The sequence below is a fragment of the Ischnura elegans genome, chromosome 1, assembly GCF_921293095.1.
Source record: "Ischnura elegans chromosome 1, ioIscEleg1.1, whole genome shotgun sequence".
NCBI lineage: Eukaryota > Metazoa > Arthropoda > Insecta > Odonata > Coenagrionidae > Ischnura > Ischnura elegans.
This window is the reverse complement of record NC_060246.1, coordinates 8660279-8684348: the sequence shown is the minus strand read 5'-3', so window position 1 is coordinate 8684348 and position 24070 is coordinate 8660279. Positions and strand designations below refer to the sequence as shown.

Sequence of the window (24070 nt, the reverse complement as noted above, 5' to 3'; positions counted from 1 at the left end):
AAATTCACTTCCTCGAACAAGTAATGAAATGATCGAAAACTTTGGAATCATTCTCCGACCCCTAACAACAAGGCGCTTAACTCCCGACTCCGCTTTCATACCCAACAATATTCCTTCCCCTTAAGTAACTACCTACCACACTAAGACAAATAATAATTTTCATACCTGAAACGATTTTAGATTAGTTCACTGGAGTCAGCCAAGTAGGCTGGGGATAGTGATAAAAACAAAAAGTAATTCCAGCGAGGGGAGCTAATCCGTACGTAATTGTTGGTTGTTGTTTTCGGGTATTGCTGCGTAGGTAACATTTTTACACTCAACGTTTCACTCCTCCTACTGGGAGCGTTTTCAAGAGAAAATGGGAGGGAAACCGTTCTCGTCCCGAGCTTACACAGGTTTCGTTAACCCATTGTTGACCCGATTTTGAATTTACACGGAAGGCGATAGCCGTTGGTCATTAGATTGGGCCAGTAACCCTCTCCATATGCGGCCGAGGTTATATGAAACCTATATAAACTCAGGAAGAGAACGGTTTCCCTCCCATTTTCTCTTGATAACGCTCCCAGTAGGAGGAGCGAAACGTTGAGTGTAAAAATGTTACCTACGCAGCAATTCCCGAAAACAACCACCTACATCGATAAATAAAAGCTGTGAAAATCTTCATGCGTTCGTAATTGATTAAAATTTTAAACCGACACAGACTGGAATGTGTTTTTTTCTACTTGCGGACTAAAAAAAATATTTTAGGAATGCGTCAACTCCTGTAATATACGGTAGAGTTGGTAAGGCTACCTCCAGCGAGCATACTCGACTCAAATATTCTACAATCTATTCCTCCTCCTCCATCTATCTGTCTGTTCCTTTTTCCTGTAGGTGCATCCGGGCGTGAGGTGCTGTTGAGCGCGTCTGGGGAATCGGGACATCCGATTTATGGCTTTTTCCGGAAGGCAGCGGCGGCGACCGACACAGCACGAGAAGCGCCATCCTCGGCACAAGAGATAGGAGCGACTCAAGAGTGTGTGTGCGTATCTCTCGTCTGGCGGAGGGGAGGGGTGTGGGGGGGTGGTTGGCGTGGGGGAGGGGGAAGGGAGGCGCCACGGCGCCCATCATTCGAATCATGGACGAGGCGGACGAGGTGAGTGTTTTGTTTTATTGTTGTTATTCCTTCGTGTCCCTTCCATCTCTCTATATCTTGGGCCAGTTCGGGATCGTAAAATCGCTGCCGAATCTACAGTTGTGGAATTAATGAAAAATTATACGATCAAAGAGAACATCTTGCAAGGGAAAGAAAGAGAGAGAAAAGATATTTCGTTTCGTAATCCCAATACAGAAATGTTTTTCAAACATTTTTTGAAACATCTCCGGAGGCTACTCAACCTCATATGAGCATTGTATAAATTTACAAGAGAATAATCGCTCGTATTGTGCAAATATTCCAGTATTCAACCGACCAATTTTTTTAAGTAGTACAATCAAAACAAGAAAATATAAAGTGATTGTAGGCAACTCCACAAGATAATTTATTAACTGGCACAGAAACAAAATTTTGTACAAAAATACCGTTTGAACATTGCATTAAAGTTACATGTATTATGTTAGGGCCAGATAAGAGCGTGAACTTTGTTTTAGAAACAGGTAGGTAGTTAGAGAGTCTTTGTCTAAAGAGGAATTGACTTGGGGGATATGCTGCCTGCAAATTTTCCTTTTTATAGCGCTTGTAAAGACCTTTCAAATGAGCACTGACAAATATCAATTTTTAGAATTCATTACGTTTAATATTACTTTATTTAATTCAACATTTTACAAATATCTGTTTGTGATCATTAGTTTATCATAATTTTTAGAGGAATCTCGCCTCATTTCCTGGCTGCATTGAGCATTTACTATGGTGATACAGCGTGGTTACCTTATGTAGTATTTTATCATTGGACTTCCCAAGAAATTCACTGGTGCGAAGTTGACTCGTCAACCTGGAAGCCAGTTGGCGTATACGAGAGCTATTCATTTTGGAATCACAGTTGAGCCCGGACCATAGGGAAGACATCCAATATTCATCCATTCCTGTTTTTTCTTTCCTGGTTGCCATTTAAGTGGTCGCAAGAACACAAAAAATAGTTTTATCTCTCGCAGATTTGTTTTCAACTGTTTTATTTCAGCAATAAAATAATTTAAGGACAAACTTTTTCGAGCTTAGCCATGATATAAGCAATAAATTAGTGAAATTTAAGGTTTTTAATTCCTCTGATGTGAAAAATTTAAGTTGATTTTAATAATAAAAGCACATTAGTTTTTACCGCATCAATGCCCTACTAAATTCTAATTTCCGTCCCGCGGAAAAGAAAGCAGTCTAGCTGTCCTATCGCTTGAGATTTCTTCTGGTACGACGGCTACTCAAAAATCTCTTAATATAAGTCAAAATCGTTTGTAGCTCTGTATTAAATGGGTAATGGAGTGACTACATAAAAAATAATTAGCTATAGCATTCAGCAACTATCCAGCCACTGGTATTTTATCCTCTCATTTCTCAAGTTATTATAAATCAAGAAAATTTCCTCAAGATGTCCTAAAAAGGAAATTTTTCTTTTTTAATTAATTGCGTTGAAAATTATAACTTCCTGTGCTCAAACCAGACACCGTAGTGCCACAGAAAAATTGGACATAATTGTTTTTTTTTACTTCACGAAATGGCAAGCGTTCTCTTTTTCTATAAATGTGTTCAATATCTTCTATGAAACGATTTAATTCCCCCTTTGAGCTCCAGCGATGTCCCAAGTTTCCCAACACAAAGCAATAGTGCTCAATGAATATTATTGACTTTTAGTATGTGATTTTCCCCATGTCTATACAGATGTACACAAAATGGGATGGGAAATAGTATGTGATTTTCCCCATGTCTTTGCGTAGCTACAAAGCGACACCACGTTGAAATGAGGATATTACACCCACGCAGTTAACTAAGTGGACCAAGATTATATATTTTTCTAAGCCATCCGAAGCTTTACACACATGATCCAGTGCTCTACAAAATTCAATGATATAGGTTCCCAAAGAAACGTTTAATTTTGGAGTTGTGATCGAATTGTTGTCTTATCTTAAAAATAAAACTGATTCTTGAATATTCAGCAATTAATTTCGTGACTATTTATGGCTTTTTGGTTGGTTTGATTTTGTTTCCCGTAGTTACACCCAAACCAGGACAAAACCATGAAACTGGGGGGGACTTTTGTCGTAAGAAATTGGCTAACGCACCGAAAACCAGGAAACGCAGGGTCATAAAGTACATTTGGATCGCAAATGAGGTCAAACTACTCTGGAAGGGGTGCAGCTGGCTCATAAAATTTTAGCACCGTAAGGGGAAGCAATTCGTTAAAACTCCAAGTTTTTTGCTGTCCCTGTAACACTGGTTCCCGGCGCCACCCCTATCAAAAAGCATCTACTTACCCAGATTTTTCCTTCTCAAACAGCAGTAAATAATTTACTTTTTATAATTTTACATAGCGATAAAAAGTTCCTAGGCGCAATAAGTTGGCCTCTGATCTTTGCAAAAAGCTCTATCATGCGGTTAACACTTCGGATGACTTAGAAAAATATATTCTTGGCACACTTAGCTAACCGCGTGTAGGTAATATACTGATTTCAACGCGATGTCTCCATGTAGTTGTGCAAAAACAAGTAATTGTGTTGAGTTTGAATCAAGGTACAGATTTTTATCGTATTTTTATATTTTTTGTGAAGTACGATTAAAATTTTATGCTTGTAATCACGTTTGTGCATCATTAAAAGAAATTTCTTTGAAGCAAGCAGTTAGTCACTTTTTGCACATTTTTCATGGGAGAACAAAAGGTCGGTTAAGGGATTTACACTTACAATGTAATTTGAAATGCATTGTCGTTGAATCTCTTACAATCGTTTTGAATGAAAACAGTTTCGGCAAGCATAGTTTTTTTGCAATTGGTGTGTTAAAATATAGAAGGTCGTCTTTTCCCGTGAACTGTCCTACTATTTCTTGGTCTACCCGGGATGTAAAAGGTTTCATGTATCACAACGATAATATGAACTCTTTAACGACCGAACTAACATAGCAACTGATATTTAATATTTTTTTCATATCCTATTTATTTACAACTAATTAAGAGTTATTACGAAAGAAAACCCGAACAAAAACTTTCAAAAGCGTTTTCAAGCATGTTCTCGTCTTAAATTTTGCCATTGCTTGAGAAATAAAAATACACTTCACCAAAAAAACTAAGTTTAACGATGTAATATATATTGAATCTTTTGAATAAATGAGCATTTGTTGGTGGACAGCGAGTGCAGGGAAAATATCGAATAAACCGCATACTCACCACAGAGGTGATGAAAATAACCAATTTTGAAAAGGTATAATTAACGACCAATGCATACACAAGTCATGCGATTCACTTTACAAAAATACTTCCATACTTTATTTACATATCAAATGCTATAGATGTAATCGCAGATACTAAATATAATTTTCATTAATTTTTACAAATATGTTCCCAAATGAGAAAATTGAACTGTATACGGTTAATAACGAGAAAAATAAACGTAAATTATTTTTGCTGTTTTTGCGCAGTCAGATCTCCGTGTGTTTCCTTAAAATTAATTTTAAAAATCGAGGTTAAGCAGCAGAAGGCGACTCACCCCCTCTAGTACTCCAATTGTGCTTTGAATAGAAATAAAAATTATGCATAGTAGTTTGATTTTTTCTAATTTTGAAAATTAGGAAAAAAGCCTTAAATTTTCCTGCTTTATTGCAGCGAGCTCTTGTAATCCTGCTCATATGAGAATGTTATTCTTTCTCACCTCTAGCTCATAGTTTAATGAGGGTAAAATATTCTTTCGAATCTTAGTGGCAATTGGAGGTGATAAGTGGTGGAACACTGTTTTTCCAACTTTTGGGGGTTTGAACTGCATTTGTTCACCAGTTTCGTTGAATCATACGCATGCTATCGACTTTCGTTAGCAACTTTTTGGGAATTTTTTGTTGTGCCGAGACCTTTTTCGAAATGATAGACTTTTCTCACCATCCCCGCGGGGTGCGTAAGACCTGGGAAAGTACAGGCAACCCTCACCCCCAGGGTGCGGTGATAAGAGCAAAAGCACTAAGTATTCATCAATACATTTTCTAAAGAAATGCTATTCCTCAGCAGTTGTATTCTTTGAGATAAGAAGTACTTGTTATGCTGTTATTATTACCGAAATTATTCTCCAAAAAGTGCATAAAACAACTATCTGAAGTATGTTTTATGATAGACTGACGTATGTTTTACGAACATGACTTGAATTTTGCGAATACATGCAGATTTTTGGAAGGCTTTTTTTTAAATATCAGTGACATTGTCCCCAAAATTTAACACTGTTTTTCCTAGCTCTACTCATACTCATATTTTTTCTTGACCATGTATTCATTAACTTGTGAGACAGAGTGCGAACACCGTTGGTTGGGTGTCACGTAATGCTAATCGGGGTCGTCTCTAGGGCAACTTTTTGGCACTGCATTCTCGCGTCGCTTGGCATCTGTCCCTTCTCCAAAGGTCGCCCGATTTACGGCCTTCCTCTCCATTAATCTCGACCCCAGACGCCTCCACACAGGGTTCCCCGTTGTTGAGGATGGTAGAAGCTACTACGCTTGCCACATGTGCTCCAACATAGATTATTTTTTGCGCGCATATTCTCACGCTGGATGCAGCACCGATAAAAGCATCGGAGCGCGATATGGGCGCAGAATGGGTTTGAGGTTGTCTCGCCGAGTGCGTTGCCAAGAAACGGAGGACGACCCTTGCGCGGACCACCGCTGTGAACGAACAGAACGCGAGAAGCGATGAGAAGAGATGAAAGACAATCCACAGGGTTGATTTCGTATGTGGCGGGAAATTTTTAAACAGATTGACGACAAAATACCATTACAAGATATACGCATACCCCTCAAGAACCCCCCGAAATAAATTTCTGGCGACGTGCCCGCGAATTATACACTATATTATAAGTGTGCATACTAATTATAGATTGTCCAAAGGGTTGTGTGTCATTTTTGACCTCTCACTTTAGTACCTTCCCCTCGAGCAATATTCTTGAAAATTGGCATATTTATGGGAAAAGGTCCTAAGTTTTTTTGAGTCCAAGCAAAAGTTTACAATTTTGACCTTTTGACCTCACAAAGTGGGTCCAAACCAAAATTTTGAATTTGCCTTATGGGGTTTCAATGTTAAAAAATTGAGATAGAGAAGATTCTGAATTTCATTGACCAATATGTCAATTCTTAGGTCTTCGGACACGAGGAAACCAAAAATAACACTTTTATTCACGAAAATTCCACTGTTGACCCAGTAAGGTCACAGTCAAGGTCATAAGGGTGGCAAAAAAATTGGATACCATCAAAGCTGTCAATCCATGGGTTTTAAAGGGTGCTCAAGTCATTGGTATTGTCTAAATACTCATCCACTATTTGACCTCCAAGGCTAATACTGAGGTCAAAGGTCATATAGGTAAACGTTGGGCCATCGTGACAACCAACGTGTCGAACCATAGCTTTTAAAGGGTGCTAAAGTCACTTTTGCTGTTTATTTATCATTATTGATAATTTTTTGACCTTCGGAGGTCACAATGGGGATCAAGGGTCATAGAGGTCATCTTTATCAGGGTCATTAGGTCTGTATAATGGGAGGAGGGACGGCGGTAGAATACTAAGATGTCTACTTCAAAAGGACCGATCAAATTGAGGCGCCTGCTTAAATAATTTTCCTAACGTCTTGTCACCAATTGAGTTGGGTACATGGAAGCCAGCATGCTGGAGATCAATGCTCTTAAGCTCTGAGTGGATGGGAAAAATCGATTATGTTCAAATAAACGCGGTCCTTCAAAAACAGTTTGTTTAACTGAATGAAAATTAAGGCCATTATATGGTAAAATCATAGCATTGAATAAATTGTAGGAAACACTGAGCAGGTAAATCCAGTACCCTTTGGACAATGAAAAAATTAGGCTCGTGGGAAAATGACAGCAAGGAACTTGATTAAAGATAGGTCAACTAAGCAGGAGGGTGAGGAATCCAAACAACCGCAACCTATATGCACCATAGCAACGGAGCAAGTTTCCATGAATCAATTTAATGTTATCATATTCATTAATAGCCCTGCGGAAGATATAAGAAATATGTCGAAATTTCGGCAAAAAATTCTGCATGAGTATCATTTTTAGGCCTTTTAATATTAATAATAAATTTATAATATTTAAACTAATAAACATTTTAAAAATTGAGGTCAACAAAAATATATCGACTTCTTAACAACTAGTCATCAATTGAGTTGACTCACGTGGAAGCCAGCTCGCTGGATATCGTTGCTTCACGGTCTATAATTCTAGTTTCTTCTTATCGCGTGTCATTTGTCCTTCGTATCACAGGTTACTGCTCTCTCTTATCTCCATCCATCTCAGCTCCAATGAACTTCGCATACCCTAATGGCATAACTAGCTTCTTTTACCAAAATTGTTACACATAGAGCTTTTCGCTACCCCAACACTACTATTCATCTTTTCTCCTACATTCTAAATTTCTTCCAAATTCTAACTTGATTAGTGCGATAGAAAAAAATTTTAAAACACACTCATCATCATCATTAGTCAACAATCCTAAGATTGGTTTGACGCAGCTCTCCATTTCTCTCTCCTATCCGCTAATCTTTTCATAGCTACATATTTCTTCTCTTTTACATCCATTGTAACCTGTCCTACATAACTCATTGCCCTTTTTCCCTTCCACTAGTCCTTCAACGATTGTCTTCATCAGACCATCGTGCCTCAAAATGTGGCCATGTTTGTTTTAGCTCCTCTCTTTTGCTGCAAAATAATATCTTAGTCTTCTTTTTGTTGATTTTCAGCTGATGTCTGGCCATTGTCCTTTCCATCTTTGTCAACGTCTTCTTTAAATCCTTCTCTGTCTCGGCTATGACTGCTATGTCGTCAGCAAATCGCAGCATGCTAATTTTTTCTCCGTGGATATTGACACCCAAAGCTTTATCCTTGATTTCATTGATAATTTTTTCTCCGTGGACCCAAAGCTTTATCCTTGATTTCATTGATGGCTTTCTCTATGTAAGCATTAAAAATTAAGGGGGAAAGCGCACAACCTTGTCTCACCCCTTTTCTTATTCTTGCTTCTGCACCGTTTGGTCCACATTTGATCACAGCTACTTGGTTTTTATACAAACTATGAATAATTCTACGATCATTGTAGAGTACGCAGATTTCTTTCAGAATTATAAGCACTGAATTCCATTCCACGTTATCAAATGCCTTCTCTAAATCGACGAATGCTATGAAAGTCTGTTTGTTTTTCTCCAATCTCTTCTCTATGAGCATCCTAAGTGCCAAAATTGCTTCCCTTGTGCCCCTACTTTTCCTAAATCCGAATTGGTCCTCATCCAGGAATTCTTCTGCTCTTCGTTCAATTCTCCTGTAAATGATTCTTGTCAGAATCTTCGACGCATGTGTCGTCAGGCTTATGGTCCTAAATTCTTCGCACTTCTCAGCTCTCTTCTTTTTGGGTATGGGAATGATGATGTTCTTCTCGAAGTCACTAGGTAAATCTCCTGTTGAGTACATATCGCAGATAGTTTTATACAGTTGAGTTAAGACCTTTTCTCCTGCATTTTTTATTAGCTCTGCTGGAATTTCATCTATTCCTGGAGCCTTATTCTTTCGCAGGTCTCTTATTGCAGCGTCAAATTCCGACCTTAAGATGCTTGCTCCAATGTCATCCTTTTCAACTTCACTTTCCTCTTCGATAACTCTTGAGCTAAGTTTGCTTCCGTTGTATAATTCCTCCAGGTATTCCTTCCATCTCTCGTCTTTGTCTTCGTTTTCAATTAGAATGTTTGCATTCTTGTCCCTTATGGTATTACCTTTTGTGTTTCGTTCCTTGAAATGGTTCCTCACTATTCTATAGGCCGCTTCCACTTTCCCTTGTACGAGGTTATTTTGTACGTCCTCACATATGTTCCTCATCCACGCTTCTCTGGCTTTCCTCGCTTTGCGGCAAATCTCGTTCTTTATTCTCTTGTAGCAAGCCTGTCCTTCCTCAGTATTCGTATTTTTATACTTTCTCCGTTCTTCAATGAGGTCTAGGACTTCATCCGTAATCCATGGCTTTTTCTTAACACATTTTCTTCTCCCTAGACCTTCTCTAGCGGCCTCCTGAAACCTTTTTTTATGTTAGTCCAGTTATTCTCAACTGATTTTTCAGACTGATATAATCCTATCTTGCGCTCCATTACTTTTTGAAAGGCCTGCTGATTTTTTGGCTCCTTTAGTTTCTCTAATTGCCAGGTGTTCATTGCTGATTTCTTCAATTTCTTGAATTTCAGATGGCATTTCATCATCACTAGATTATGATCACTGTCGATATCTGCCCCCGGGTAGCTTTTACAGTCCTTTATCTGGTTCCTAAACCTCTGATTCACTAAAATATATTCTAGTTGAAATCGTCTTTTGTCTCCTGGCATTTTCCATGTGTATCTTCTTCGTATGTGATTCTTAAATAGTGTTTTGGCAACCACTAATTTGTGTTCTGTGCAGAATTCCAGGAGCCTTTCTCCTCTTTCATTTCTATTTCCTAATCCATATTTTCCTGTTATTCTTCCATCCTGGCCTTCGCCGACGACAGCGTTCCAATCACCTAAAACAATAAGGTTTTCTTCACCCCATACCGTTTTGATTACCTCCTTTATATCATCGTAGACGTCTTCAACTTCTTCATCCTCGTAGTCTGTCGTGGGCATGTAGACCTGTACCACTACGGTATCTACCGGCTTAGTCTCTATCTTCACCATAACTATCCTTTCATTGTACCGTAGGAAGCTTTTCACGCGCATTCCGGCGCTCTTTCTGAGCATTATCCCAACCCCAGCATTACCGTTCAGGGATCCTGTGTGTATAATCCTATAGCTTCCACTCCAAAAGTTTCCCTCCTTAGGCCATTTCATTTCGCTGATTCCTAGCACGTCGATATTCAGTCTTTCCATTTCCACTTTAAGGTTTTCTAACTTACCGCAAGTCCTGAGTGATTTCACGTTCCATGTACCTATCCTCATAAATTTATCACAATTGACCGATGTACCCTCTCGGGTAGTCCCCACCCGGAGATCCGAATGGGGGACTAGTTTACCTCCGGAATTTCTTACCTGAGAGAATTCCATCATGTCAGATTATTTAAAGTTGGAGTAGCTGCGACTCCTCGGGATAATAATGTGGTGGTTTCCCTTTGCCTTCCACATCGCAGTACTACAGCCGTTAAAGTAAATGTTACCACGCCTGAAGTGAAATGAGTGTCGCTGTACTGACCACCGTGGTCTCCACCTTCACTCATATGAAGAAGAGCTGCTGCCCTCTCCTCCGGGTGATGTGAGGCGTAATTGTTGGCGGCCTCATCGCCAAGTCACGGTATCTTCACAGGTTTAATGTACCATTTATACGGCCTAACTCACCCAGGGATAGACCCATACCACCTCGGATTACCGCCGCTTTTTGTCTACGACTTCGAATTCGACGAGAGAACTCGCTTATCTCGCAGCTAACCTCTATATCTAGAGGTTGACCCACCATCCGCAACCCGGTGGACGCACTCGGTGGCTTAAAGCTCAGCCGCGACACTATATTGCTTTAATACGTTTAAATAAGATCATATGTATGTACATATTATTACACGTTCCTTATTTAAAGACTTACACTCAGTGATAGATATGTTGCTCTTAATTTATGAATGCCTCACTTGGCACCTAAAAACATTTGTATAATTTAAATTGTTACATAGATAAATAAATGTTTTAACAAAGTGCAATTCAATATGCACATAAAACTGTCTCGAATACGAAAAATGAATAATAAAACATATAAAAAACTAGAAGTGAGCGTTTAAGTGGCAAACTTTCATGTGAAAATAATTTGAAATGAAATATTTTCAAATTTCAGGTTGAAGCAAACATTCATGTTTATTTCCATAGTTTCTAAATTTAAGCATAATTCCCGATTCCCCCGGTCAAAAGACACCCTGCAGGATGGAAAAGCAAGCCGATTTTGGAAGAATTTTTGAGCCATATTGATCTCCGATCGCCGATTTTTTTCTATTTATCCATTATAATTTGCTCTTAAATAAAGTAGTTTATTATTATTTTTTATTGCTTAAATCGAAAGATCATTACTCCTGCAGTACGCATTTCACGCTTTTAGATTTTGTAATGATGATATCTGTTTTATGCGATTAGATGAAAAGTGAAAGTTTTCAAGCGCGCGAAAACGCGACGGCTAAGTATGAATGCTGGGAAACCCCGTGTGACGTCATTCTGGTTCCCGCGGTCGCCGTGTGAAGTGACCTTGGGGCGAGGCTTTGAGCGCTGATACGACGCAGGATGGTAGCAGGTAGCAGAGTGCTCTGCTAGCAGGTAGCGCTTGGCTTAAATAAGGCTTATTAATACCCTATCAAACGAAGAAAACTTTCCGACTTTTAGTTTTAGTTTTAGGAAGTTTTAACAAGTGATTATTAAGAGCTTGTGCCTCATGCATGCATTGGTAATCTCAGACGAAGTAAAACTCCTGTCTACTCGTATAGAAACTAGGTCCCTGTGACGTCACGTGGAGTGACATGGCATGGACGCCAATCTGGAATTTTTCAAATGCGGTTAAAGTTGACCATTAACATTCGTCTAAACTGGGATTTCTAAAACCAAATAATTTGTATATTATGAATACACTAATGGTGGGTAACGAGTCGCCTTTCGTTTTGTTTTCTTTGATGGAGGAAACTACCCTATTTTTTCTCTTCATCCCAAAGGGCCTGACGAGCAGAAGGCGGGAGGCCGCGGCGACCTCGGGATCCTCAGTTGCTCTGGTGGCCGTCATCGGCGGCGGCGCTACCTCCGCCTTCAGCGACTTCGGCGATGGTCCACGTGGCACGTACGCCGGGGGCCCCACCTCGGACGCCGGCCTCCTCAGAAGGCACTCACAATACCCCACGGACGAGGCGTGGGCCAATAGGAAGCCCTATCCCTTCGCCCTCATCCTCAGACTGCGCGTCCTCCAGGTAAATCACGATATGGCACATCTTTAAATATCCACAATGACTGACTTGTTCTTTAATAATAATAATATTATTAATAAAATGCCTTTATTCGGGCGAGGTTGAGACTAAGAAGTCCCCTCTTCCACCTAACCCCTCGATAGCGTCAATGCAAACATATTAAAATGGTAGACAAACGTTTACAATACAAAGGATATACAATATGCACTGTTTGTGAAATGTCAGAAATATAAACAACTATATATGAAAATGTTGTGTAAAAAAGATTTCTGTTTGTGGGAAAAAACATGAGGTCAGGTCAGAGTCAGTCCTGCGTGACACGTGACAAGGCAGCGAGGAAAAACATGGGTGCAGTATCCTTCAGCGAAAAAACCCACAGCAGGAAAACGCCCACAAAAGGGTGCGTGAAAAACCTGCGTAAACCTACTGAGTGAAAGGTAAAGTCGTGTTATTTCTAAAACACAACATAGTTAATGAGGTATAAAGTACACACAAATATGCATATATCTTCTTTACACACGCATGCATGTTCTTTGAGGTGCAAATAAACGCGCTGAGATGTGAAAATTAATTCAGTGATTTGAATATGCTACAAGCTATCAATGCAAATAAATATTCTTTGCATCAATAATTCCTCATTTTATTTCCTTTTTTCTCTTTCCTCTGTGCCGTGCGTAGAAGTTGTTAATTTGAGAATACCGGGACTGGTCGCGGTGATTACTTATGCGGAGTCACCCGCAAAGCGAAAATTGTGTGAAAATGTCTAACAGAGATAAAAAATTATTCGACTTGATCAGGATTCGAACCAGGACTTAAAGGAACTTAGTAGCCTAACTGGCTTAAGCACCCGACCGGAAATAAGTGTATCCGGGTTCGAATCCCGGTAAAGGCGATTTATTTTTTCTATGTGACATTTTCGAGAAATTGGAAGTCTGTACTGCAATCTCATTGATTGAATCGCGAAGTATTTTTGGCCTTTAAGTTATGCTATGTGGTGGATCCATGATCTACATAATTTCGTATTCCCCTTTTTCACTGATTGCTTTCATTTTTTTGAGACCACATAGGACAAATGAGTGGAGCCTTTTTCCAATGCATTACATTTGGATGCAATAAGGACTAATTCAAATTAAAGGCTTTAATTGACTCTTAATGACATTTATTTTGATATGTAAATATCCTCAGCAATGCACCTTTGCGAGATAAATCTTTTCATGGCATAAATTTAATTTTCTAATAATATAAACAATTCCAAGTGAAAACGTAGGTACCATTTTTTTCAACTCTTGGAAACTTGAAGGTATACCTATCACAATTTTAAGGTAAGTTGCTACCATTATGAAGTTAGCGTTCACTCAGTGAGCATACAATTTCTTTAAGACTGTGTAGACTTTGGGTTTGCTTTGACCCTATGTTTTCGATTTGTGTACAATATATACAGGGGAGAGCGTTGCATTACGTGTAAAGTGTGCCATTTGTGTTCTTTTAGTGTAGAAAATGTAACACTGATTTCACGCAGTTTTGGATGAAAAATATATTTAGATGGCGTGGAAAAAATTAACGTGACTGCGTACGAAGTCACTTGTTCCTGCAGTGCTTTGAAATTCGTCGTCGCAGATTAGCTACAAATAAGACACAATAAAAAATAAGGTTTTTCACCCCAACAGTGGCTTAGTAAGCACGACCCTCGCCACATGTGCCACATAGTGGATTTGTGACGTCAACATCTTGTTCGGTAAAACCCATACCGAAGTTTGCTCTGTGAAAATGGCTTGGTGGTGTAATTGGCTAACACACCTGACCGGCAATCGGAAGATCCGGGTTCCAATCTCGGCTAAATCAAATATTTTTTTCATGGCGAACTTCATCCTTCATCCAACTTTGCACCCGTAAGCGTGACTGCGCACTAAGTCACATGTTCCTGCAGTGCTTTAACTTTTTCAAACTTATGAGAAATGAAGATTTAGTTACGCACCTTAATTCCTTGAAATAAAATTCTATTCATTTGGTGAAGAATTTCATATTTTTACCATTAAATTTGTCAACTCTTCTTGTTATTATCACGAAATATGAATAAAGGCCATGAATAAATCATTCCACTGAGCCGGAATTCAAATTGACTGCCGGTTAGGTAAGCTACCGCTTACACGATTTAGTTTAAGGTTTCCGTTGATGTGCATGTGCAGTTTAGCACCAGTGTACGTGGCTTCGTTCAAAGTTTTTCGTCGCATTCATTGATTCCTCCCATTTGCAGATTGTGTGTGGTATTTCCGCGATGGTGATGGGCACGGTGGGTCTCATCGAGGAGAGGGGGCGAATGAACTTGGGCTTTGGCGTTCCTGCAGGAGCTGCAACCGTCCTCGCTGCTGGTAAACACAATTTATTGATTGCCTAACTTTTAGGATGTTTTGTGAAAGTTTTGCTTGTGATACATTTTTCCTTATCCTCCAGCATGAAGCCTTTGCAATTAGAACTGATGAAAATTTGCTCTTTGATATTATGCACTTTGAGAAAGAAATTCGATAAGTTCCAATGAATCCATGTAAGATGTTAATGATTTTTTATGATCAAGTATTATTTATCTCTTTAAAATTTTAATCTATTGAAAATGTTAACACATTGAATGCCCTTGAATTAATAAAATATCTGTCTCCATTCTATGCTAAGAGGTCTTGATTTTTGGAGGATCTTAAAGAAAATGCTCAAGTATTTTTATTGCTGATCATCATTGACAGCAGAATCAGTTGGTATGAATGGTATCAAATAATGTTAGTAGATATTAATACTGTGAAGAAAAATCATACTCTATTAACATCTTGAAGCCTCACTGGCAGATTGATGTGGGTCATGTATTGAAAATTGAAGATACATAGGGACACAGGCATTATAAACAAATGTCACCAATTAGAGAGGACATACACTAAAATATGCTGAAATCTGCAATCTAAGAAAATTGATAACCAATGATGGTCGCATTTTCTTTATTGATTGATACCACCCTGTGTTTCATCTTTATTCACCCGTCATCCTATCAGCTGCCAGTATTCATGGTAGTCGTGGCTTCGGGGGATATCGGCCTCCATCGCCTCCTCGTCGCACCAACTGCTCGGCTCCATCTCCGTCCGATGCTCCCGAGCCAGAATTGAGGACGACTCGCCCCTCGGCTTTGATCAGTCGCCTGATGACTGCGACGAGCCCTGGGCCCAGATGGAGGCACTATCGCAGGCTCCTCTACTCAGCAGGACACCTGGCCACTCTCCTGTGGGCCCTGGCGGCTGGTCTTTGCTGCACCCTCCTCGTCAAAGGAGTCATTGCACTGGTGAAAGCACCACCGGAAATCGAACTCGACGATGCCCCATGGATGAGGCCTCAGAGGTAAAGATACGATATCCTACTCACTCTTTCTAGTGCATGAATTGGTAGTTGATAGAACTGTGATCAGAAATAAATTTAGTGTTGATTCTTTGAGGGTGATCTCTTCGAACCGTGCCTCGCAAACATTATGGGAGTGTTGCTTCCCCAAGTGGCGGCTTGCTCATAGGGACTCTCGGTCGCCACCCTCCCCAAAGATTTGAAAACGAAAAATAATTAAATACCCATTCAATTATAATTATACAACTAATTAACAAAAGTATTTTTTTCAATCGCATACATCGAAAATGTATGGAAAACACAGAAAATAGCACGAGAAGTTCACATTTGTAGCCGCGGGGCGCTGGCCAGAGCGTCCCAATCCATATTAACATGCAGTTATATGAATAGTGGTAGAGGTGGGGGCTGCTTGTGCTATGACACGTCTAAGAATGTGCCTTATGGAAAATCTTGGGACGTCGCCCGAGCATGCGCAGAGCAACGTATCTAGTGAGTTGACAAAGCCGGCACGCCGGCAGCCGTATAATCTTGGTGTTGCAGTGTTGCACCTTGTTTTGGTGACCAGTTGCCTTATTATGTGTAAATTGTTTTAATGCAAATAGGCCTAGTTGTAGTTGATTTAATCGACCCAGAGATTTTTAGTCTTTTAGTGAGTCATGATGGTCTCCAGATTGCCTTAAAAACTCACTAAAATACACAAAATATTAATAAATTTTGACCCCCGGGTGGAGTGTGCCCCCCCCAGCATTTGACTCACGAGCCGCCATTGGCTTCCCCTGACCACTTCCTGACATTCTACAGCCTTAGCATATAGTTAGCACTCTTGAGCGGTCAAACAATTCAACTCCTGTTATGATCATAAACCATGACTGTATAATTTTTGCAAGAACGTAAATGAAAATGTAATTAGATTATTATCAAGAATAAGGTGGGGTAGCTGTTCTACTAAAGCTCTCAGACCTTCTGGTCCTTTGTGTCATTCTCCAACCAAGCAGTTCTCCTTCTTGAATAGGACCATAAGGGACTGGAACGACCTACCAGCAAAACTATTTCAGCCCTTCCCGAAAAATTTAGATATTTTTAAAAAGCTGTTGAAGAAGTAGGGACTAAGGGCTTCTTATAGTGCTTTCTATTGTTTTTGCATCATATGTACATGTTACCACCAGGTCAATGGCCTACTTGTAACCAGTTAATAATAATAATAATGATGATCACTCATGAGGACTGATTTTCTTGCTGAAAGACAGCGGGTACCCAGTGGGTAAATCTTCAACCTCCATGGGCTTCAAGAAAAGTTAGCTGAGATGTCTATGACGTGTTTTCTTACTTGTGGGACATTGTCATAGCAGATGGCTATAGTTTCATATTATCATAATTATCATTTATAATATAATTTTTATTTACTGTCAAAAGTGATATCAGCATGATGATTAAGATATTCCCTTCTTGTTAAAAATTTTATACCAATACTTGAATTTATATTTTAGATCAGGAGGATTTTGCTCCAATTTTTATGGTAAAGTATGTACTTAGATATTCACTGAGGTCAGATTCAGTGTATTGAAAAATACCTATCCGTCAATGACTGCGTAGATTATTTTTTGCATAAATGTTTTTGAGATTTGTTCTGTGATTCAATTTTTTAACTGGAGGAATTTAGAGCTTTGTTCTATTACCAAGTTGCAAGTTTTATTCTCTGTTTTGTATGATGTTGGGCACGATATGGTGGAAGTTCTTAATATTATTAGAATGAGACATTGCAATATTTCCATCGAGTTTTATTATTAAACAATACGTTTCGTCGTTACAAACAACAAAACACAAACCACACTTGATAATGTTGTTTGTAACGATGAAACGCATTGTGTAGTAATAAAACTCAGTGGAAATATTGCAGTGTCTTATTTTAATAATAACTTTATTCTTTGCTTTCTTTCTGAGCTCCCCAAATTGCTTCCTGAGCTCTCCAAATGCTTTCTTCCCAAATGCAAACACCTTATTCAGCTGTTTGGTTGGATGTGGTTCAATCAACCACCATGTAGCCCAAACGTCCACCGTCTGTGCACCACTTGTGCTCGCACTTGATGCACAAGCCACCTGGTGAAAGTTTCCAAAATCATGACTGTGAGAATCATACATTATGGCAGTCATCACTGGCAGTTGCATTCTTTGAAGAAGAGCTGGATTAGGCTGTCATCACAATGACAAATTTCTCATCCATCTTGGAAAAGTATGTTGTTTAAGATGTGGTCTTAATATCCTTTAAGGTCCATAATGATTGCAGCCATTAGATTTTATAATGAAATACGTTTATAGGCTTATATTTATGGGTAGATTCCAAAAACATTCACATGAAATCCAATATCTCTAATAGTTTCTGAGATACCGCGTGGAACGTGAAAAAATATCAATTCTCGCTCCCTCGTGATCTATGGGGACATTTATGTCCAATGACATAATAACACTAATTTTTTGAAAATTAAAGCACAAATGCAGAGATTTTCGTACAAACTCCACACACCGAATGAACTGAAACTCCTGTTATAATTGACCTTCTCATTGATTTGTTATAAGCAATCAAATTTCCACTTCGTAAACAGCATTTGAAGTGAAAATTCTCAACAATGTGAAAACTACAATATTGAAAGGATATGACAAAAAGAATTTAAAGCCTTAAGCCAATAGCCTTTTCTTCAATACAACCAATTCTTGCAGCCATAAATCTTCTCATGTAATTTTGAGAGTATTTAAAAAATTTGGGACATATATTCCCCTTGGACCTTAATTAAGGAAGGCTTAAGGACTCTAATTACAGTGAAACATCTCTTTTTGGAGGAATGCCTCGGACCCATCATTTGTTTCCGGATAGGACAGTATTCCGCTTAACTCGATTCAAAAAAGAGTGTGAAAGTCATATACCGTCCATAACATGCGTCGCCTGAAAGGTTGGTTTGGCTTATATTCTACAGGTAGACGAAATTATTGTGAAATAATGAAAGAACAGCATCGCATTCTGGTGCACTCCCAATGATCCAAATGGGCTAATTAATGATGGGGAGATACGGCACGAACGATCGGAAAACATGGATAACCCAAACTCTCAGTTTAATATAACTAATAACTTCAGGCTTTACTTTGTGAAACCTCTCCATGCTGGAAATAAAGAAATAAAAACTGTAAGGTTCACTGTTGTTTAATAGGGTGGTTTCCTATTATTTTTTTATTGCCTAAATCGAAAGATTATTACTCCTGGAGTACGTATTTCACGCTTTTAGATTTTTAAATGACGATATCTATTTTTCGCGATCAAATGAAAAGTGAAATATTTCAAGCGCGCGAAAACGCGACGCGTAAGTAGCAATGAAGGGAAAAGGTCCGTACGACGCATTTCTGGTTCCCCCTCCCGCCTGGTAGGTGACCTTGATCGAGGCTCTGAGCGCTGATAGGACGCAGGATGCTATCGGGTAGCTGAGTACCTTCCTGTCTGGTAGCGCATGGCTTAAAAAAGGTTTATACCTTATCAAGCGAAGAAAACTTTCCGACCTTAGCCAGTTTTAATAGGTGATTATTAAGACATGTTTCCCTGAGCTCTGTGACTCATGCATGCATTGGTAGCCTCTGACGATGCATAACTCCTATCCTCTCGTGTAGAAACTAGGTCCCTGTGACGTCACGTGGAGTGGAATCGTATGGGCGCCAATCTGGCCTTTTTCAAATGAGGATAAAATTTGACCCTTGCCATTCGTCTAAACCGGTATTTCAAAAACCAAATAATTTGTGTATTATGAATACACTAATGGTGGGTAACGAATCGCCATCAATGCCTTTTGTTTTCTTTGATGAAGGAAACTACCCTATTATGGGCACGACCCGGGTTTCGTAACTTGGTTACATCGTCAGGTGACTGATCTTGCATGCATCATACATTTATACACAAAGTACAAAAATATGACAGTGAGGACATCTATCGGAAAGGAAAAGGACTGGTTGAAAGGGTTATGGTTATGGTGAGGGTTAAGCACGGAATGGAATAATGGAATGGGGAGAGGGGGGGGGGGTTAAGGGGGAAAAGGGCAGCCTTGATTTGGGACGAGGGTTTTTCCTGTGAGGATAGGTATATGACCAGCGAGGGGAGGGCAGGGTTAAAGTGGGTGAGGAGACGAGAGCTAAAGAAGGCAAAAATCATGCACGGATAATCCGCAACACGGATAGCCGGAAAATCGGGAGTCTGCTGTACTTGTGAACAAACGACGCCTTAGGCTGATTCCGTTTTCTGGATTGTTTTCTAGGGAGGCTCATTTTAGGATTCATATTTCCTCACGGTAAACATTGTGCTTGGAATTGTTTTTTACAATTCCACTTAACCTGGGAATCGATTCCATTTCCCCGTTAGACAGTTTCCGTTTTAAGAGAGGGCACCAATACATGTAAAACCCTATTGCGCCTGCCAGGGCCAACAATATTTTCTGCATAAGACAGGTGTCCACATTACTCAGCTTCTACTAAAGGCAGGTTTCACTGTATTAAGTAAGAACCAAGTTAGAAGTAGAACCATTAAGAAGTGAACAATTTTTTTTGGATGGAAATGTAGTTGGCATCTACCCACTAAATTTTGATCAAAAAAAAATGTTGACTGTATTTTTATTTCATAGTGGTTCTTACTTTCTGGTTACAACTGATGATGCCATATATAAGTTGCTGATTATAACCTTAGTACATAATTCTATAGGACCGTGCTCCCCCCTTCCACAACTCATGGGTTTTGGGTCAATATATGAAGAATTATTGTGCATATTATTTGTTAAAATATTTACCGTTGACTCTGTATCAGCAATATTATGCATACACAGATTAATGCTTTCTATCCTTATCAATACGTTTTCGCTAATGATTATTCCGTTACCGTTTATTCAATCTTGACACGCACCAAATTTATATTTTTACCATTTTGCTGTAATCAGATCTTGCAGAATGCATGAATTACAGATATGTATCATTATTTCTGCCAATTTTTACTGATATTTTAATTCTAAGTTTAGCTTTAAAATTATTATCAATGCCAAGAAAATGACTCTTTCTAGCCCCTCATGGTTAAAATACGAGTAGCAGCTAAAGTTAATAAAATCACTCAAAATTATGGCACTGAATTTAACTCTTTGAGTCCCAACAGATTTTCTGGGTACTATGCCAAAAGTGTCGAGGCATTTTTGCTGATTTTGCAGTTGTTTAGGGGAAAGAATTAGGTCTCTAAAACAAGTTAAGGTATATGTTCAAAATCTTTAGGAAATCTTTATTATATGTGGTTTCCCCTTTTTATTATATTATTTGACGAATTTTTGCTAATATAAGTTAATTTTTATAATTTGTAGGAAATAGTTAATGTTAAAATTAAATGAATATTGACAATTGTATGATTCGTTAATTATCAGCATCTAATTATCACGTTGCATGAGGAGCGAGATAGCGCTCCTGGCGCTTTTCGCGAGAGATAGGAGTGCGATACCACTCCCCGGTACTCTAAGAGCTAAATTTATAATGTCCCATGGTTAAATCGATGCAGAAAGAATGAGGAAATGGCAAAAGTGCCAATTTATGACCCTCTTCGATCGAGAATGAATAAAAGAATGCACGTGGCCCATCTCTCCTTCTCTCTCTCAAAAGTCAACCCATGATGTTTCCCAGGACGACCACTCTGGCCACTGTCGCCGGCGTACAGCTGGTCCTTGCCATGACCATCCTCAGCTCAGCCTTTGCTGCGCTGCACATCAGGTGCTTTGGGGATCCTGACTCGTGCGTCGACTGACACGGGGCCATGGCACCGACCACCGCCACCGGTGGGGGTGCCATGACGGGAGGAATCGGAGGTTTCGGTGGCGCCACGACGGCCACCACGGGACTCACCACGGGACTCACCCACGGCGGTGTCAATGGGGGAGGGGGAGTGAGCGTCATTGGCGGGACGGCCAGCAGCAGCAGGGTGGCGTGGGTCGTCTGATATGCATACCCCATTGTGGACTGCGGAACTGCTATCATCCTGAAGAAGATTGTCAGATTTCATACGGGACCTTCATAAGGCAGCATGGCACCTTTGTTGGTCGCTAGTGCCAACCCAACGCTTTACTTCCCTTTCATTTGTTGACGAGGGACAAGAGGATAACGGTTCAGTTCAATCGTTCAGTCACCCATCCAAGAATTATTTAACATCCATTATCTTACTAGAACTGGTATGTCTTAATGTGGCTATAGATTCTTGCCCATCATCCTTATCTACAATAGACTCCTATGAAAGACTCTGTTTGTCTTGGTGAAATCACAGTTCGTGACATTGGTGCGCTGAAATTTGAATGCCGTGTACTAACATAAGAAAGCATCAAAAATATGCTAAAGAGCATGGTGAATATCTTCTTATATGTCGTTCCCATCCATCTTATTTCCTTTCCCTGTGCCTACATTCTTCCACTTGCTTTTTCCTCCATTTAACTAATAATTTCTTTGGTGGTAAACAATCCTTATGCTCTCCACATATCAAATTGCTTTCTCTGCCAATTTGACTATGTATTCTTGTTTTTCATCGTCTCCTGGCTTTCTTCTGTGGTTTGCATGTCCCCTGACTTGCACATTATTCTCAATGTTTATTCCTGATACTCCCTTCTCTTTGTCCACTTCTGAGATTCTACTCACTTGTTGAACATTCAGATTTGCTTTGGTCTTTTAAATATTAAATTAATACTCAAAAGCCGTAAGGTATGGTCTGATTCCATCCCACAGCGAGAAAGTTGCACATTTTTTTTCTAAACCTCTTTCTCACCATGATATAATCTGATTTTCACCTTTATCCCCTGCATTCTTCCAAGTGTACCTCCATCCATAACTAAGTTCACGCCAATTGTTTATTGTTAATGCATAATTTCTCATTCTTATCCTACTGTTCACTGATGTACCCCATGTTCAATTCTAGGGTAAGCCAAAAAAATCCTCAAAGTTGTCCCAGGGAAATGAACTGGCCCCTTCATATGATTGCGTGTGATATTCGCATGTCAGAGGCATAATCTGGACCCTCACCTATTCAAGTCAAACTGTGAGTTAAGAGCTGAGCGAGAGATCTAGAGACAAGAACGGCAATAGGGACTGTGACTGTGTTTTTATCAGTTTTTATATTATGCATATGTTGGACTGAGTGGGCAGACTAATACTGTGGAACAAAAACAAAGCAACAGCACAACATAATGAAAATATCAAAAAGTGCTGTGCATTTTTGTCACACTATTTGACACATTATTAATCACAGCACTGTGGTTGCAGCACGTTGAGCAGCGAGAATCCAATTGCTTTTGCAAAAAGGTCAGCTTAAGACACTCACGTTTGGAGTTTCACCTTAAGATCACAATGCAGCCTCAGGGTGTGTGTAAAGTCTGACATGTTAAGCTTACTTCATTCACCTATTCCATTACAGACTGTGTGTGCATATGGGCTGTTTTGATGGTGACAAAACTTCTTCAATACAGAGCATCCAGTCCAAATTCCTCTGATCATTTCAGAGGTGCATAGTACATACATACATGATAATCTCACAAAAATAAATATCCTCTATATTTTATGGATCCTCCGAGGTTAAGCTATTGATATTAAATTGTACTACTGTTATTGACTACTAATAATATTGGCTGGCAAACATTCCTGCTACCAGAGAAGAAATTGTGATCGTTGCTACTTTTTTGATTTTTCATCAAATTGTGGAAAAAACAAAATTTTGGTTTTCATTTTAGGAAGGTCCTCTGTAAATTGATACTGTTGGTCTTCACGTGATGAGACGAAATTTTTCAATGCTTAAAATTTGCGGAGAGGGATTTTTGGCTTACAAAAAGCTCCCTGTTTTATATGGGTGCTCTAAATATTGAGTGTTGTTTAATGAGGAATGAGGAGAGTGCTATTATGAACTCAGGAAAAGTGTGTTAGCCTTCAGTTTTGAAGGTTCCTGTCTAAGGGGTTTAACTGATGCTATATTTGTACAACTTTTAAATGGACATTCGTACCTAAGAAAGCTGACTTGAGATTATTTTAGAAGCAATTCCTCTCTCTTTACCTCAGTCATGTGTTAAATGTGGTGCAAGTTAATGCTGTGTTACAAGTTCTCTAATTGTCAGCGTATATTTTCATTGTGACAATTGGAGAAAAATGAAACTATTTTGAAATAAATTAATGAAAATTTTCGTTGCTTTGTCCTGAATGTATTTCCTCTTAATAGATTTTCCAGCCTCCCTGACTAGACTGGATGGTGTGAAAATTGCCCCTGGCACCATTCCTGCTAATTCTCATGGTACGTCTCGTCTCGTCCGTTTAATTCGAATATGACTTTCGTTTTTCTCCATCACCCACCACTTTCCACCCTCTTATTTTCATCTCTTTTCACTAATTTTGAGGGGTTAAAAGGATTATTTTAGCAATTACGTTCCTTCTAAGGGTTTTGAGGGGTGCAAAATTCTTGAAGATGAATATTTATGGTAAGAAGGTAGATTTGGGGGGATAAGTCCCCCTAAATTTTATAAAAACGCATTAAAAATGATCGATTGTGCCATTTTTTTGCTATTTTTCACAAGTTTTCTA

General features: G+C 39.3%; 1 protein-coding gene across 2 annotated transcripts; it reads left to right on the top strand.

Annotated features, from left to right (window-relative positions):
- The first annotated feature begins 1063 nt into the window (after nucleotides 1–1063).
- On the top strand, nucleotides 1064–23676 carry LOC124155300. Of its 2 annotated transcripts, none has more exons than XM_046529023.1 (5): nucleotides 1064–1135; nucleotides 11849–12097; nucleotides 14349–14463; nucleotides 15130–15469; nucleotides 21149–23676. In XM_046529023.1, exons 1-5 carry the CDS (start codon nucleotides 1118–1120, stop codon nucleotides 21267–21269), a joined length of 843 nt encoding a protein of 280 aa, XP_046384979.1. In that variant the 5' UTR covers nucleotides 1064–1117; the 3' UTR covers nucleotides 21270–23676. The 2 variants fall into 2 exon arrangements, with proteins under 2 accessions (XP_046384979.1, XP_046384976.1); XM_046529020.1 differs by having other exon boundaries at nucleotides 21128–23676.
- Nucleotides 23677–24070: the final 394 nt, after the last annotated feature.

What these genes read in the sequence shown, in the direction of transcription:
- LOC124155300 (XM_046529020.1), top strand. An exon ending in TGCAACCGTCCTCGCTGCTG is followed by an intron (nt 14,464 to 15,129) that starts GTAAACACAATT and finishes TCATCCTATCAG; the next exon opens with CTGCCAGTATTCATGGTAGT. An exon ending in CCATGGATGAGGCCTCAGAG is followed by an intron (nt 15,470 to 21,127) that starts GTAAAGATACGA and finishes CTCTCTCAAAAG; the next exon opens with TCAACCCATGATGTTTCCCA.